Source organism: Octodon degus, unplaced genomic scaffold (assembly GCF_000260255.1).
Source record: "Octodon degus isolate 3935 unplaced genomic scaffold, OctDeg1.0 scaffold00144, whole genome shotgun sequence".
Taxonomy (NCBI): domain Eukaryota; kingdom Metazoa; phylum Chordata; class Mammalia; order Rodentia; family Octodontidae; genus Octodon; species Octodon degus.
The window spans coordinates 1769046-1786344 of NW_004524720.1; the positions used below are offsets into that span (position 1 = coordinate 1769046).

At 38.8% G+C, this 17299-nt stretch overlaps 1 protein-coding gene across 6 annotated transcripts in view; it reads left to right on the forward strand.

The window, feature by feature from the left end:
- Cul2 (cullin 2) overlaps nt 1-16080 on the forward strand; it is a 122691-nt gene extending 106611 nt beyond the window's left edge. For 5 of the 6 annotated variants that reach the window (XM_023701934.1, XM_023701937.1, XM_023701935.1 and 2 more), the window contains 5 exons: nt 8002-8068; nt 11939-12141; nt 13691-13792; nt 14455-14571; nt 15531-15844. In XM_023701934.1, coding sequence (XP_023557702.1) covers nt 8002-8068; nt 11939-12141; nt 13691-13792; nt 14455-14571; nt 15531-15662 — 621 coding nt within the window. In that variant the 3' untranslated portion in view covers nt 15663-15844. Of the gene's footprint in view, nt 1-8001; nt 8069-11938; nt 12142-13690; nt 13793-14454; nt 14572-15530 lie in introns of all 6 variants that reach the window. The other variant, XM_004641830.2, reaches the window with a different exon arrangement.
- The last annotated feature ends 1219 nt before the right edge of the window (nt 16081-17299 follow it).

Sequence of the window (17299 nt, forward strand, 5' to 3'; positions counted from 1 at the left end):
CTCAAGCTTAGGGAAGGAAAACTTATTTAGCTCACAGTTACTGGAGGACAGGCTGGGGCACTGCCATGTCCTAGTTGACCCTCTTCACATCTCCAAGAAAGCACAGGCTAGCCAGTTTAACGGTTTGTGCCTCTCTGATCCCACCGCTTAAGCCACTTGTTGTTCCTCCAGCCGCGTCTACCCCATAACTTACATGAGGCTTTGGGGGAACAGCTACACATAAACACTTTCTTTCATTAGAAGTCAAAATTTGGTTTAAGATTAACATTTCATCTCTCTAAATCTAGTGCATAAGTCTAAGTAAATAGTCCGAAGACATCAATGTACTTGTTAGGGTCATCTAAAGATTTTTAAAGATCTCACTTTATCTGTTTTAGGTCATGAAAAGGCACATGAACTCTGGAAGTTGTAAATTATCTTCTTTTCTTCTTTAAAGGCTATTATCCTTGAGGAGCTTGCATAAATGCAGCTAGGATGGGTGTAGCCTTGTTGAGCCCTGGAATTTAGCTGTTCTAGAAGCACATCTTTTAGAAAGGCAAATAGGGGAAACATCACTTTCAGTAATGGTAGGTGAGACTATGATTAAGGCTGTCTTGTCCTTAGGCTCCAAAGATTAGGGAGGAGCAGCCATAGGCTCCAGGATGGTGAATGTCTTAGGCACCTGAACGGCCTGGTTCTCCTGTAGCTCACATCTACATTTTGAAACTATGTAATAATAACCTTAATGCAAACCAAATCTGAACATAGGAGATTTTTTTTACCATTTTCCTTTTTTAGAGCACCTTTCTAGTTATAAAATAGCATCATAGTTGAGTCTTGCCTCTGCATTCCATTTGAATTAAATGGCTTTTTCAGCATATATGGATCAAACATCTTCTGGTGCCTAATGAAGCATTCTATAAAGGCGTTAGAGACTTAGACTGTGAGATAACCCTGAATTCAATAGAAATTACCTTTATAGGAGCTGGGGAGATGGCTCAGTGGAATAAGCACTTCCCTGGCAAGCGCAAGGGCCTGAGTTCAATCCCCAGTTCCGCAAAAAAAAAAAAAAAAAATTACCTTTATGGGTGTCCCCACCTTCTTTCTAATTGATTCCTCCACCCAGGCATCCCTTGAGTAGCCATCTCTAGAACACGTGGATATTCCTGTTGGAGAAAAGGGAGACAAGATTCCACCAGCCTATCCATCCTCGAACTGGTGCACAATTCCTATCTCCTGAGATATCTCACAAACCCTTTACTTAACTCTTATTGAATATTCATAAGTAACAGATACAATTGGTCCTGTGACAGTAATGACTACAGAAGGAAGTACAACCATTGCTTAAAAAGGTCAATTGGGAATGAGCACTGTTCAGGCTACAAAAATCTCTTCTAGAGATAGATAGAACCACTGACTGGAGGGATTTGGCCCTGTGCACTGAGCCAAGTCTCCAAAGACACTTGTGTTTTCCATCTAATCACCTAGGTAAACATTTTCAGCAACTGGACAAGATTTAAATTTTTATTTTTTAAGATTTAAATTTGAATCTCACAGATGAAATGTATATTTTATTACCTAGCATCACATTTTACATGTTGGTAAAAACACTTTAAGACTGACAAAAAATGTCTTTTCTTAATCTTAAATATGTAAGGTACAGATGTAAACCCCTTCCCTAATAGCCACTGTAGAATGTAAACTATTGCAAGCTGCTAAAGCCTAATTTCTAAAGGAGTAACTCATTAAGTTGTACTGAAAAGCTAGATAGAATTCCTAATTTACTAGCAGAGAGAGAGAAAAGTACAATAGGTAAGTGGAGACATTTCAGTGATCAAGAGCCAGTTTTCACCAAGCACATTTGGGAATCTGCCAGAGAGTAGCCCTGGCCATGACCCCTCGGGTGTTCTCAGTTTCTTTTGGCCCACACAACCAGAGATCAGTCTCCAGAAAGGAATCCAGCTGTCTTTCTGGTCAACATTCCATCAGCCATTGGCTTCAATGGGGAATCACCAAAGAACAGCTGAGGAAACTTGTCCTCTGCTTCAAAGAGAGGCAGCTGCTGTAGGAGCATTTAATAGCTGGCAGAGTAACCACTGTTTGTCCACCTTCTATAAGGGATAGTTATAACCCTGAACAAGATTACCTAGCATTTTACAGTAAGTGTTTTAAAAGTCTAAATCTTAGCTGTTATGCACCTAAATAATTAGACCTAGGAGAAAAGGTTGAGATCCTCCCTTACACTCAATGTGTTTTGGTCCCCTAAGTGTGCTGCTTTTGGAGATGGCTCCTTCTGATGTCACCCAGAAGTTGTTTCTCTCCACTGTGTCTCAGGTTTAGCTTCTAAAAAGAGACCTGCCTAGAACACTAAAAGCCGAGACATGGCTTTTTTATGTGTCCTGGATAGGCATAGTTCCTTTTTGTCTCATTTGACCCAGAGATATGGCATGACACATTTTTCAAAAATGACTTCCCTGTCTTCGGCGTTAAACACTCATTTTCTAAGGGCTACACTTAGTTGGAACAGTGTACGGTTTTCCTAATTTTTTAAGCCTCCGAAAAGGAAAGTACAAATAGGTAGGAAATTTAGGAGTAAAGTCAAAGAAAGGAAAATGAAACAGAACAGGCCTGACATTTCCTTTAGCATGTAGAGGGGGATCAGAGCCAGTGAAACCCGTCCTCCAAGTCTTTGAGAACAGTTGTCAACCTAATGTCATTTAGTTGGCGAAAAGAGTCTCATATTTCATATACAGGCATATATATTTTCTAAGTCTGAGCTAGATTTAAAAGTCCCATTTTACAGAAGTTTATATAAAGGAGGCCTACTGACATTACTCTCTCTAGTGCTATTGTCGAAAGTCAAGCAAGGAGTATCAGTACATTTAGCAGCTAGCTCAAAAGTAACATATACAAGTACAAAACAGTCATAAAATGTCCCATTAAAGAAATATCATAACCTTGTAACATTTCCATGTTTTAACTTAGATTTACCAACAACATTTTGACCAGCATTTTAATAAAACCATGTAAGAGACAAAGTATAAGCAACTGTAAGCAATTTTAACCAAACAATATGAGACAGTGTATGAGGCAAAGCATGAACAATTATGAGCAATGGGCAAAGACATCAACATTTGAAGCATAAAAACTTGTTACCTAAGCAAGTCCCAATCCAGAATCTGAAAGAAAAGCAACCTCATATTTCTGTCCAGTGATCTTGGTGGGAACCTCCAAATGATACAGGGACCTCCAAAATGATATAGGGGAAAAATGAAACTCCTGAACTGAGAGGTACCTGGGATGAGTTACTGTTCTCTAAAACCAAAAAAATGAATTTTAGGAACAACGGAGGTAATGAGCAGAATAAATTTATTGTGGGGAAGAAAGCTCCTGTCTGAGAGAGGGATGGGAGGGGGACCCTGAGCAGGTGGTCCCCTTTTGTTTTTTCATTTCTATTTTTTTTATTTGTACATGTTTGCAGCACATAGTGATTGCATTCCTCCTGGCGAGCTGGTACACAAACACTTGCCTCGCAGTTCATCCTTATCCCCTTATCTCCCCTCGTTGCATCTCTCTGTCCTGTAATTTATTCTTAAGACCCTGCTTCTCCAGTTAGAAAAAATCCCTTTTAAATTTATGTCCTTCCTCTCTTAATGAAATAATTTTCTAATAATTTTAATCCCTCAAACTGTATTAATGTATGGCCTTCATCAGTATTAAGTTTTTAATTTAAAAACCGGAAGTAAATATTTTGATTAATGTTAAACTATGATTTAAGTATTTTCTCCATTTGGATTTCCTTAAAATTACCAGTAGAGGGAGTTTGTCCTAGTATTTTCTGACTAGTAAATCCAAATTTTCAACCACATAGGATTAAAATACAAATTTGTTTACTATTGTACATTTTTCTCAGATTAAATTAATCATTTGTTATTTTATGTATATATCATATAGTTCCACTTTACGCATGACTATTTTAAAACTATGCAAATAAAGCTATGAGTAAAAGTAATCACTGTAAACCAGTAAGTCCTAATATTACATTTCTTTTGTACCTAGTTCACAAATCTGAATAATATGCATAGTGTGTGTGTGTTTCCTAATTTAGGCTGCCTTAAGGGCAGGTGTGGTGCAGCCTGTGGACCTGGGGATCCGAACTGCAGTGCGGCCCCCTGTGCCTGACTGCATTTGCCCAAGCGGCACTTGGAGTAACTGAGCTAACTGGCAAGCCCCAACATACCTAATGTTAATGAAGTTATAGCTAATATATTATTATAGCTCTCTTACTAGAGATGAATAAGCTCACTGAATATAAAATGTTAAGTTTTGGCCCTTTGCGGTCTAGTTAATACCCTCAAATGGTATTTGAAAATGCTGTACTTTAATTCATTTGCTTCATTATTTTTTTCTAGGTAAAGTATTTTATTGGGCCTAGGAGATAAGCTCAGTAGAATAAGCACTTGCCTGGCAAGTCCAAGGTCCTGAGTTCAATTTCCAGTACTGCAAAAAAAAAAAAAAAGTATTTTATTACTGTATTACTCAAAGCACAGCCACAGCTGAAGCTTCAGCCCAGTATTTTGCGTCAGTGCCCTCAAGTCTTCCAAATGCCACAGGAATAGCATGGAACCTATGAGACACATGTACAAGGAGTAGGCTGCTGTTCAGGGGAAGAACACTGAGCTTTGGCTGTTTGCACTTAATAGCAAGAATCAAACCTGATCTTTGTCCAGCAATAGACATCACCTTAGAGTTCCAGGCTCCTTCTTGAGAATAGTTCCTAAGAAAAGCCCTGGCTAAAAGAGTCAAGATCTTGAATTTATTTTAGTTTATTTATTTATTTTGTATTTAGTACAGGGTTTCACTACACAGATCAGACTCAGTAGTGATTCTCCTGTTTTTAGCCTCCCAAGTGCTGGGATTACAGATTAGCACCACCATGCCCTGTCTCAGCTGCTGTCTCAATGCGTCCCAGGGGCGGGGCTGGCACAGCATGCCAGGGATCAAAACCTCAGCCGCCATGCTGTGCCTAAATAGTCACTTTAATCCACTGAACTGTCTGGCTGGCCTGACATTTAATTTTTGGCATGCCTAGTAAGGAAATTCAGGGATGCTAAGGGCCTAGAGAAAGATGTCTCTTCCAGCAGCCATGGCTGACTATCCTATGTGATAGATTGTAGGAGAGTCTAACTCATTTAAGTTATATCATCTTTTTTTTTTTTTTTTTTTTAATGGTACTAGGGATTGAACTCTGGACCCTGTGCTTGCCAGACAGGTGCTCATTCTACTGAGCTATCTTTCCGGCCCTAACCATCCATGTAAGATGAGAAAACTGAATCAGTTCATGCTTCTTGCTAATGGATTTTTTTTTCAAATAAAATTTTATATTTTAGAATACTATACATTTGGAAGGCATGAATACATGTAAGGCATCATGATATCATCAACAAGAAATTATCATTCTTTTAACCTTTATAAAATTTGCAACTACAAAAAACTAGTCAGAACCTATATAGGGCAATTAGAAGAGACTTCTTAAGAGAAGAATTTGAAAAACATAAAAACTACTTATTAATAGTTACTATCTATTTTTGTTTTTGGTCTAGTGCACTATATCAAGTTTGAATGGAAGTAAGCCAACTGAGAAGACTATAAGGATTAGGTGCATTCTGACACCCCACAAGTTCTGGAACTGTGCACTGGCAGTTGCTAATGAATTTTGACACCTAATTGTTTAATGATAAAATAAAATGTTTTGTCGCCTTGACATTGTAGTACTAGATGAATTGATCGCATTTGGACCTGAGGGGTTTTCTTGTCAGCTAGTTCTACATGTGAGAATCTGTGCTTAGAGCTTAAACTTAAGGGAAAAAGAATTTTTCAGTATTGGTGTCATCAGTAAAATGTCACTGACTAGTACTAGTTGCTGAGATAATAAAGAGAAAAACAGTTTTAGAGCTTGGAATTTTCATCCTAATAAAGCGTAGAGCTTAAATTAGTTGTAAAGTACATTTTAAGACCAACTTACATTTTAAGTTAGTTTCTCACTTCAAAAAAAAATAGTTTATGTCCACATTGTTAAATTCTGAGTTAATTGGAGCAATTGAACCTTATTGTCACTGTGAGAGCTTATTGTCAAAGTGTTCTTCTGGAATCCTGTTGTGACATTTTGACTAGTTCTTCCTGTAGCCTAGGCAGACTTACTCTGCTTTGTCCTTCTGGTTGGAGCCATGAACTTGAATTCTAAGAGGTAGGCATAGTGTGCATGACAGGTCAAGCATTGCTGATTGCTTTATTCAGCCTTCTTTTTAAAAATACACTAACTAAAGTTTGATGGTATGTCACACCATACTAAAAATGTAATTCTGAAGTGTGACATCATTGCTTATTTTCAGGAACCCAAAGGGTAAACAAGGAGCATAATGGAAGACAGACATTGGGAAGTAGGAAGAAGGCCTTCAAATTGGAAGAGGAGCAAGTGGTGGGGGGATCGTGAGGGAAGGAAGGGGAAAAGAAAGGACTATAAAAGGGGAAAATGGAAACTAAGCTTTTGTAAGCGGTGAGGGGAAGAAGTGTTGAAGGGAGGGAAAAGGACTGGAAAAAAAAGACTAATATCTTTTGGCAGGAACATATTTTCCGTGATGAATATGAGCATTATGTATGGGAAACATGTTTAAAGAATGAAAAGCTTTGTCTTTCCTCATGTCAGCATTATCTTCCCATTACATGTTATATATAATTACTGTTCTGTTTTGGTGTTGGGAACCATACACTGGGCCTCTTGAATGTTAAGCATGTGCTCTGTCACTGAAATACACTCCCTGTCCTGTACTTGCAATTTTGAAAATAGAAGCTCTATGTTGGGGCGGTGTTGGTTTTTTGAGATTAAACTCACTGTGTAGCCCAGACTGGCCTTGAATTTATGGTCATCCTCCTGACTTAGCCTTTCTAGTGTTGGGATTAGAATGTGTACCACCAAGCCTGCAGAACTCTATAGATTTTGTCTAGTGACCTATTACTACTCACGTAAGCCAGAAGAGAGTTTTTAAAATTTTAGACCTATGACAATAGAGGGGTGAATTGACTTGTTCACAATAACAACAACAACAAAAATATCAAAAGAATGAAGTTTTGTTTTAATTATTATTTGAAGTATTAAATAATAGATAACTTTCTAGCTAATCATACACACCTGGTTATTACTTCAACAAATGCCTATGTTGGCAAATATAAGATTAAAAACTAAGGTATTTACATGTTATGTTGCATTTATTAAATCCAAATAATCATTCAAAAATACCAATGAATCAATAACTGTATCGAGGCCAGGGAGATGGCTCAGTGGAATAAGTGCTTCCCTGGCAAATGCAAGGGCCTGAGTTCAATCCCCAGTTCCGCAAAAAACCCTGTATCATATCTGAGCTTCTTATAAAAAGCCAAATTTGCAGCTGGGGAGATGGCTCAGTGGAATAAGCGTTTCCCTGGCAAGGACAAGGACCTGAGTTCAAGCCCCAGTTCTGTGCCCCCCTCCAAAAAAAGCCAAATTTGCAGGTGCTGTAGTTTAGTGAAAAAAACTCTTGAATAAGGTTGTCAATTTAAAAAGCTGGATAGATCAATAACATTGTGATTCACTCTGTAGTAGAAATGACTGTTTTATGTAGCCTGAGATTCCAGGAGTGTACCACCATGTCTGGCTTTCACATTTATTGTGTGATTGATATTATATATTTATATATATTATGAGTGAATGTCATAGTGCAAGGTGCTGCTTTGTGCTGAAGTATACAAATCATTTTATGAAGGTTGATAGTGATACTGAAATGATTGTCATATCTCAGAAAAAGTATAATATTTATATGATCTTGGTCAGGAGCTATGTAGATGTATTCTCATCTGTAAAATGACAAGGTATATTATTCAATAGCGTATGATGTTTTTCTAACATCTTTACTTTTTTAATGTAGTAAAAACTAGGTAAATTACAATACCTGAAAATAATTGATTTTTTTTAACCCCTTTTTACAGTTTGAATTATTTTATAGCCAGCATTTTAGTGGACGGAAACTGACATGGTTACATTATCTTTGTACGGGTAAGTGCACTGAATTATAAATGCCTTAATGAGATTTACCTGATAGGAGTATCTTAGAAAGAAACTTCTTATTGCCTAATTAAAGCTTTTGACCTTTTCTCCTCCATCTGCCTTTGTGGTAGATAAATCACTAATAATGTAATCCAGGTATAACATTTTTAATAGGATTTTATAATTAGGCTACTGATCATATTGTTGCTTTTAAAGAGAATTTTGAGTTTTATAATGACTTAACGAATTTCTCTTGACAACCACTTTTTATAGATTTTAGAAAATTTGTTTAGAAACAGACTTGACCTTCATTAACCATTATAGCCTCATAAGTTGACTCAGCCATTACATTTTTGGGATGCTGTAATGAACTATAATATAAAATGATTTTTCAAGGAAAGCATGTTCAATACTTCTAGTTTAAGAACATTTTAGGTGTACTGGGGAGATAGCTCAGAGGCGTAAGCACCTACCTGGCAAGTGCAAGGTCCTGAGTTAGATCCCTGGTACCCCCACCTCCCAAAATAAAAAAACCCTTCAGTTATGGTAGCACATGCCTTTAATCTCAGCACTTGGGAGACTGAGGCAGGAGGATCCTCATGAGTTTGAGGCCAGCCTGTGCTACATAGTGAGCTCAAGATCAGCCTGAACTACATGTGAGATCCTGTTTCAAAAAAAGAGAGGAAAAAAACAAAACAAAACAAAACACCTTTAAGAAATTCCACTGTATTTATAAGTAGGACTTTGGTAAGGCTGTGCTTAAAGAACTACTTTTTTTTTTTTTTTGCCATAATTTTATTGATAAACAAATAGCAATGAGACAGTTTCAAATCAAATCGGTTAAAGAACTACTTGATATGAAATAAGTATACAGAGAGAGAGAGCTGTGCAATGTAAAGGGAACCATTACGTTGTCTGAATATAAGTTTTTTTTGTGGGAGAGAAGGAAGCTGCAATAATTCCATGTTGCTGAAAGATAAATGGAGCAAAGATTAGCCCAAGTGAGTTCTTTTTTGGCCCGGGCCTTGGCACAGAGCTATATCCCCAGCTTTTCTGAGTCAGGGTCTCAGTTGCTGTGGCTGGGCTTGATTTTGTGGTCTCAATGCTTCAGCCTAGGTGTGTGCCACCACGCTGCCATTCTGATGTCTAAGATTTATTAATTGTCCCCAGTTTTGCTCAGAGCAACTTTGACAACAATTCTTAGAGTCACCCAGGTCTTGAATTGGGCTTTGTTTTTATACCTCCCCACTTGCACCCCCTAAACCTATCCCTTCCTTCACCACCCAGAATTGTCTGACCTGGTGATCTGAAAAGACTAGGTAGGTCAGATGTGGTATAGAATCTCTAATGTTCTAAATTTGTCAGATTTTTTTTTTCTTATCCTGTGACATGTTTTGAGTTTTATTCCCTATACTTTCTGTAAAGTGGAAATTAGGTTCAAAGGTTTGATTACATTCACGTTCAGTGCTATTGACAAGATGCTTGTCAGGTGTATACATGACACTTCATTATAGCAGAAGGCATAGAAAGCAAGATGCTGTTACTGTTAGAGCTACTAAATGTGGTCCCTTAGTTGAGGTGATAGACCAGATACCAGCATTGTGAAGTTCCTCCTTCTCCTTTGCAGTTAGGCAGTGAGAGAAGTGATACTTAGTGGTCACCAGAAGGACCCTCTTCCAGGGACAGTCCTACCTGTCCTGGCTGCAATCAGTTATTTCGTGAGTGCTTACAAAATGGTGATATTCTAGCACTTTTTCTAGCTGTAAGCCACCAGTATTGTGTGAAGAGAAGCCTTCCCTGAGAACAGAGTAGGGAGTGACAGCGGGGGGAGAGTGGCTGTAAGCCACAGTGAGAGCCACTGCGCAGCGATGCCCATGCCTGTTGAGCTTATTTTAAGAAGTGTGCACATCCAGGATTTTAATCTCTAGGTTCATAGAATTGTCAGGCTTTGGCAAGGTTAAGTGCACCCCATCACTGTCCTTTGCCACTCTGTGAGCTCTGTGCTGCTCAGCAAGTGGTGCTGAAGAGTGGGAAGAACTCTCTGTGCCCCTGCTATGTGAGAATGTATTGAAAAGCAGCACAAAGGCACCATACATGCAAAATTGGTTTTTAAAGTTTTCTTGAAAGATTGTGCCATAAAGTTGGTGGTATGCAAGTGACGCCCCCTCCCTTCATTTCTAATGCTCTCTGTGTTCGGGCGTGGCCCGCGGCAGCACGGGTCCCTCGTGCTGGACCACTACTCCACACCCTTTGCTAGCAAGTGACTGAGTTCTCATCACAGAAACCTCAAAGTGCAACTCATGTGATGTTTTGCTTTTCCCCACATTTTCCAAGTGTGCATATTAGGGTTATGTACGTACTTAACGTACTCTTTGTACTAATTATCAATAGTATACTCTCCTTGATAATTTTCTTCATAAGGTTTGTGGGAACTGGATGTTTTAAGTAATAGATTAGATCAGGGATTTCTTCAAATGCTGAAAAGTATTTCTAAATATTGTTTTTTCTGTAGTCAGTGGGTAAGTGGTTATAATGAACAGTGAAAATTATATTCCACTGAGTGAGGCGACTCTTACTCTCTAGAATCTTTTTTTTTTTTTTATTCTCTAGAATCTTAAGTAATAAATAAATAAATAAATAGCCAAAAATCTTGATCAAAGTTACAAATTATCCCTGAACCAGATGTAGCTGCTAAGGCTAATTTTATGTGAAACACAATTTCCTTGGGTTAAAATGAAGAGCTTTAAAACCAAAACTTCTGTGGCTGGCAAGAAAGCTCAGTGGACTATGCGCCTGCTTTGGCAAGCGCAGGGACCAGGTTTCCATCTGCAGCACCACATGTGAAGCCGGCCTCTACCCCAGGCATGCTGAACCAGCTGCCAGGTCTGGGCGTGGTGGCACATGCTTGTAATCCCAGCACTGGGGAGGCTGAAAACAGGAGGACCAACACAAGTCTGAGCTGCGTAGTGAGACCCTGTACCAAAAACATAAAATAAATAAATAAAAATAAAATCCACACTGCTGGTTCAGTTTATAATCCATTAAATAGTCATAATAGAGAGAGAGCAAGAGAGCGCGAGAGAGCGTGTGTGTGTGTGTGTGTGTGTGTGTGTGTGTGTTAGTCACTAAGTTGCAATTGGATACTTTGGGAAGTGGTTCTTTGATTTACAACTTTCATCTTTTTTACACATTAGAGACTATATATTGGTGGGGCTTTGTTACACATGTTCCATGCCATAGGCCTACCACCTGCTAAATCTTATAGGGCTCACAGGGTAGTTTTTGTCTATAACATTTTAAAATCATTTCAATGAAAGAACAGGTCTGCCTTTTTGTCATTTCTTGTTCCTGTTTGCCTCTAGAAAATTACTCCCCCCCCCCAAATTTTTTTTATGACATCAAATAATGTTGTTCAAATTTGGCTGAAATTACAGTTTAGATAGTTGCAGAACCATTTCCTATATTCTCAGAAACCTTCTGGCACACTTGACCTTGCCCAAGGCAGACCAAATGAACAAGGCAGACATAAGGCATTGTTAGAAGCAGGCTGTCATTCGCTTCTAACCTCTTTTATTATTGTCAGGGTTTTTGGTTTGTTTACTTCCTCTTAAATCTTAACATTCCTATTAATATTTAAAGTCATTGTTCAGACACTCCAGTAAAGTTGCGATAGCTTAACTGTGATTTATACTACATACTTAAAACTGTAGCTCCAATCCTTGCAAACAAAAGCAGCTACATTATTCTTGGTGGCTTTGAGTTAATTTAGGAAGCCCTTAGCTCACTCTTTCAGGAAAGTAGTATAAAATAAAGTTATTACTCAAATAATTTTAAAATGTGTCTTTAAATGACTGATTTGCCATTTCATTTTGATTGCAGGTGAAGTTAAAATGAACTATCTGGGCAAACCATATGTAGCCATGGTCACGACGTACCAAATGGCAGTTCTTCTTGCCTTTAACAACAGTGAAACAGTCAGCTATAAAGAGCTTCAAGACAGCACTCAGATGAATGAAAAAGAACTGACCAAAACAATTAAATCATTGCTGGATGTGAAAATGATTAACCATGATACAGAAAAGGTATGTGGCAATGTTCCCAGAGAATTCAAGCATTGACAACTTGTTTGGTTTTTTTTTTTTTTTTTTTTTTGGTGGTACTGGGGATTGAACCCAGGTCCTTCATATCCCCAGCATTTTGTAATTTATTTATTATTAACAATCACTAAGTTGCCCAGGTTGGGCTCAAACTGGCAGTCCTTTTGCATCTGACTCCGAGTGCTGGGCTGCGAGGTGTGTGTCACCATGCCTGATCGTTATCAACATTATTAAAGCTTTTTTGTGGGACCTTTTGCCAATGCTGCAGTAAGCCGTCCTTGTTAGTAGTACCTTGTGCTCTGGAATGGGTTATGTCCTGCAGTCTTACCCTGTGAACCTAGAGTACTCTTTGTGGACTGATTTTTTTTTTTTTTCTCGTCCTGTGACAGCGAATTGAAAAGTTACAGAATTGCCATGTGGAGCGTTCTGATTGAAACTTCTAAACTGTGGCCCATGACAACTCTTCCTGGGTTTCTTTTCACATGCAGAGTTGTTTTACTCTGTGGCTGTGAATTAGAGATGATAGCCTGTGACAGTGGCCCACGTGTGCCCAAGCCACCATGCGACTTGATCTCAGATACTCTGTGATCTCTTCACACAGGGACACCATGTCACTGCACATGTCTGATAACCCTTGCAAGATCCCAAGCCAGTGATGCACTTCTGGAATGGCTGCTCTATAGTAACACGTTTTCATAGTTGTTGCATGCCTCATGCTTTAAGAGTTTAAAACGCAACCAGTGTGGGGTGAATTTTCAATTTCAAATTATATCTATAAGAAAAGACTCATGTAAATCGTTTCATTTTAATTAATTAACTAGCTGTTTTTAATTTTTAGGCAATGAAGTGCTTTGAAAGTTTTTGTTCTTAAAAAAAAAAAGCTTATTTTTGCTGCCCAGAAATTTATGAAACATAAATTATCTGTTTGCACTTTAAATTTTAATTATGAGTGTGCCAGTTCTGTAGCAGAATTTCTTAGGTTATTATTGAGAATTGGTCTGCCTGACAAGTACCTCTGTCCTGTTGCCAGAGAAATTCCACTGTGTGATAGGAGAAGCTTTGTCAAGCCTGTCACAGAAGTAGTGAATCTAAATGTTAGCTTCACTCTCACTGAGAAAAGGTTCCTTTCTGAAGATGCACTGCAGGGTCAGTAGTGTCACCGCAGGAGGGTGGGGAGTTGGCGCTGTGTGCTGTGGAAGCACAGGTCCCTCCTGTCTTAGGCTGTGTCATCGCATCTTGTAATTTCGGCAGTTACTTGAGCAAAACAAATGTGCCTGATCCTGTTGAGGCCATTGAGCTTACCTTGTTCCATTGAAAGGTAGTATACTTAACAGCTGGACCCAGAAATAGCTTATTCCTAAATGCATACAGATAGATTAAAAGTCTGACACATGTAAAAGTAGGAAATAATTGCTTTTTGTTTGTTTACCACTAGACGACAGTTTTTCCCTTAAATGTAGTAATCTTCTAACAATTGTCTTCTTTTTGTAATAAACTAATGATTTTATTTTTATAAATATATTTTTAAATATAGGAAGATTTTGATGCAGAATCTTCTTTTTCATTAAATATGAACTTCAGCAGTAAAAGAACAAAATTTAAAATTACTACATCAATGCAAAAAGATACACCACAAGTAAGTACTTTTTAATATCACTTTGCCTGAAAATATGTAAGCATTGGACTTTTGTTTACAGTGAGATTGTGTGAGTCTTTGTACCTCAAAGTTAAATAGAATATATTTTTTTCTGCTTTTCCTTTGCATTCACTAATCCTTTTTTTTTTTTTTTTCACAAACCAGGGATTGAACTCAGGCCCTTGAGCTTGCCAGGGTAGCGCTTATTCCACTGAGCCATCTCCCCAGCCCCAACATTACCTAATCTTATCAAATCTCAGCACATGTTTTACATTTTAAAAGAAGAGTAATGGGTATAAGGAAAAAGCCCTTGTAGTTTAGTCTCTTGCCCTTACCACATACTGAAGTGTGTGGCTGGGGATGCAGCTCAGTGGTGGTAGGGCGCTTGCCTAGCCTGCACAATGCCTGGGATCCATCCTCAACACCAGCAAAACAGTGCTGAACAAAAACACAAAACTCACATCTTCCAGCTTTCACCCTAAAGATTAATATGACCCACTGCAAATGTTATTTTCTCATTAGTTCTGTGATATTGAGCACAGCATAACTATTTGATTAGCTCATTATTGATTGGATGGTGTTTGCACTTATCATAACATGAGTTGAACGCAAGTTTAGTGACAGTGTCTCATTTGGCCTTTTTTTTTTTTTTTCCTAAACAGGAAATGGAGCAGACTAGAAGCGCTGTAGATGAGGACCGGAAAATGTATCTCCAAGCTGCTATAGTTCGCATCATGAAAGCGCGAAAATTGCTTCGGCACAATGCCCTTATTCAAGAGGTAAAGAGAGGGACAGACTAAGAATTTTTGAGTAGAAGATACTGCTGGTATACAGATTAGCTTTGTGTCTTCTTAGAGACGGTGCAGAAATAATCTGATCCCAAGTAACATAAAGCAACCTTGCATTGCTTAATGAACAGTACTCCCTTACTGCATTCAAAGCCAGATTTTATTTGGTTTGAGTTTAGGCATCTTAAACTTGCTGGTTTGGGAGTCTCCTGTCCAGGTATGGGGAGCTGTCCACATCACTCACTCGTATTCACGCTTCTCACATGTACACAGGTGCCTGCCAGTGTGGGAACAGACACCTTGAGACAGGCAGTGCTTGAGGGGTTCACAGAGATGGGAGGACAGACATTATTGACAGTTTTGTGCAGATGAATGTCAAATTTGGTTGGCATGCACTGAGAGGAAGGGCAACAGCATTGCATGCCTGCCTGTGCAGCTGACAGCATGCTGGGGAGGCTTTCTTGGTGAAGTGGTATTTGAGCTCAGAGGGAAGAATGGAGTTCAAGTTAAATGAAAGCTTAGGGGTCTCCTTAATTTATGGTATCATTGAATCATATGTGGACATTATTGGATGTTACCATACTTAGGTTCTACACGTTAATTCCTTTATAATATAAACATTGGGGTTTTCCCTCAACTTTGCATTATAAAAAATTTCCATTAACAAATCTGGTTGCTCCCCCTCTCCCCGCCCATTGCTGTGCTCCATCTTTTAAAAAAGGAAACTATCCAGGATACCAGTTACTCCATCTGTCAAGTCTGTCTCTTTTGGAGGACTTTTGTCTTGTTTAACTGGTATAACTTAATGCTGATTTTAGTCATCTTTCTCTGGTTGCATCAGGTCTGTTTATTGGAACCTCAGTAGATTAAAGGTGCCTTCGAGCTTAGTGGTTAATGATTTACGGTTGATGGCCAAGTGACAGCCTGACCTGTGTGTCTCTCCTGCACAGGTGATCAGCCAGTCAAGAGCCAGGTTTAATCCCAGCATCAGCATGATTAAGAAGTGCATCGAGGTCCTGATAGACAAACAGTACATTGAACGTAGCCAGGCATCTGCAGATGAGTACAGCTACGTCGCGTGACGTCACCGCTCCAGTGTGGGTGCAGATCGTTGCCGTCCTGGCTGGTGCGCTCCTGGGAGAAGAAGCAGGCCTGTGCCTCCATAATTTGGTCATTTGGCAGCCCCTGTTTTTCTGCTGTTTACAATGTCACCAGTGCCACGTCATGAGCGTCAGAGAAAATGCCTACAGATATTTCAAGCTCATGTCATGACATTTCTTAAACTTTATCAGAGTGAGTGAAGTGTTGCTGGAATCTGGAAATCGGTTGAGTACCATGCTTTTCTCCCTTCACGTTTGCAGTTGATGTGTTTTTTTTTAATGTATCTTAAAGGACATAAAAACTTAAATATTGTAATATGACAGATAACCTAATAATTGTATCTACATCGAAATGACAAACATGATATTGCTGCTTGTCAAATAAAAAAATAAAGAAATAGAATGCCTTTCTTATGTGGATCAAATATCAGACTGGTCACAAAATTTTATATATATATATATATATATATATATATACATGCACATATATATGTATATATAAACATTTTGCGTATTAACATGATTCCTTCAGCAATCTCTGGTGTTGCACTACACCACAAAAATGCGAGAGGGGTATGTGTAGTAGCCTTGCACTTGGGGAGCTCTACATGAGAGATGTCTTGTGTTTTCATACGTCACTAATTTTTTCCTAAAAGCAGTACACCAAGCCTGCCTCCCCTGAGATGTGCCAGGTTCTGCGGCCCCAGCATACAAGCCTACTCTCTCTTCCCTAGGACCTTGTACCCCGGCAGCAGTGTGGACTGCAGTTCACTCTCGTGACTCTCAGGTGGCGGCTAAGCAGCACATAAAACACCTTTAGAAAAGTCTGTGTGGCACATTATGCCAAGTACCACTTACACAGAGATGTGAAGTTCCATTTTTTAATGGAAAAGAAAAAGAAGGGTAAAAGTACTCTGATCTTTTTATTGTACTGTCTATCCACTCCACACTGTCCAACATATAAACATTTTTGAAACTAAAATATTTTAAGATGTTACACAAAAATAATTGCACTTATATTTCATCCTGTATCTAACAGATAAGGCCTTAAAAGATTATTACTCCTAATAAATAATTTTAGTGTCATCTCACATGATTCATATTCAAATTTCTTACTGTTGAAAATGGCTTTTACACTTGGTTGTGCAATCGTACCTTTAAGTTGTGTCTGTTTCACAAATCTGAGCTTACAGTGGTAAATGAACTGTATTTCTCAACTTCCCTTCCTCCTAAACAGGAAATAATGGCAAACCATATAATATTGTACATTCACAGTCAGCAAACAAAATCCTTGTTCAAATTAACTTGCTGAGAAGTGTCCCAAAATGATGGCTGCTTTTCTTAAATATTTATGACTCTTAACTCTTAACCTGGTATCTAATTGTCAAAAAAAATATATTGAAAAATTGACAAAATCTCTGTGCTGAGGTCTATAGCAGTGGCTGGCAAGAATTTTGCTCACCCCCTGCACACTCTTAGTGGATGCGGATTCTGCCTCCTGCCCACGGGAAGGAGCCATCAGGAGGTGTGGCAGCTCCCGGGGAGGGAGCAGCACCTCTGCTTAGTCACCCTAGGGCAGAGCTCCAGCAGTGAGGGATGTGTCCGTAGGGTGCTGTGGG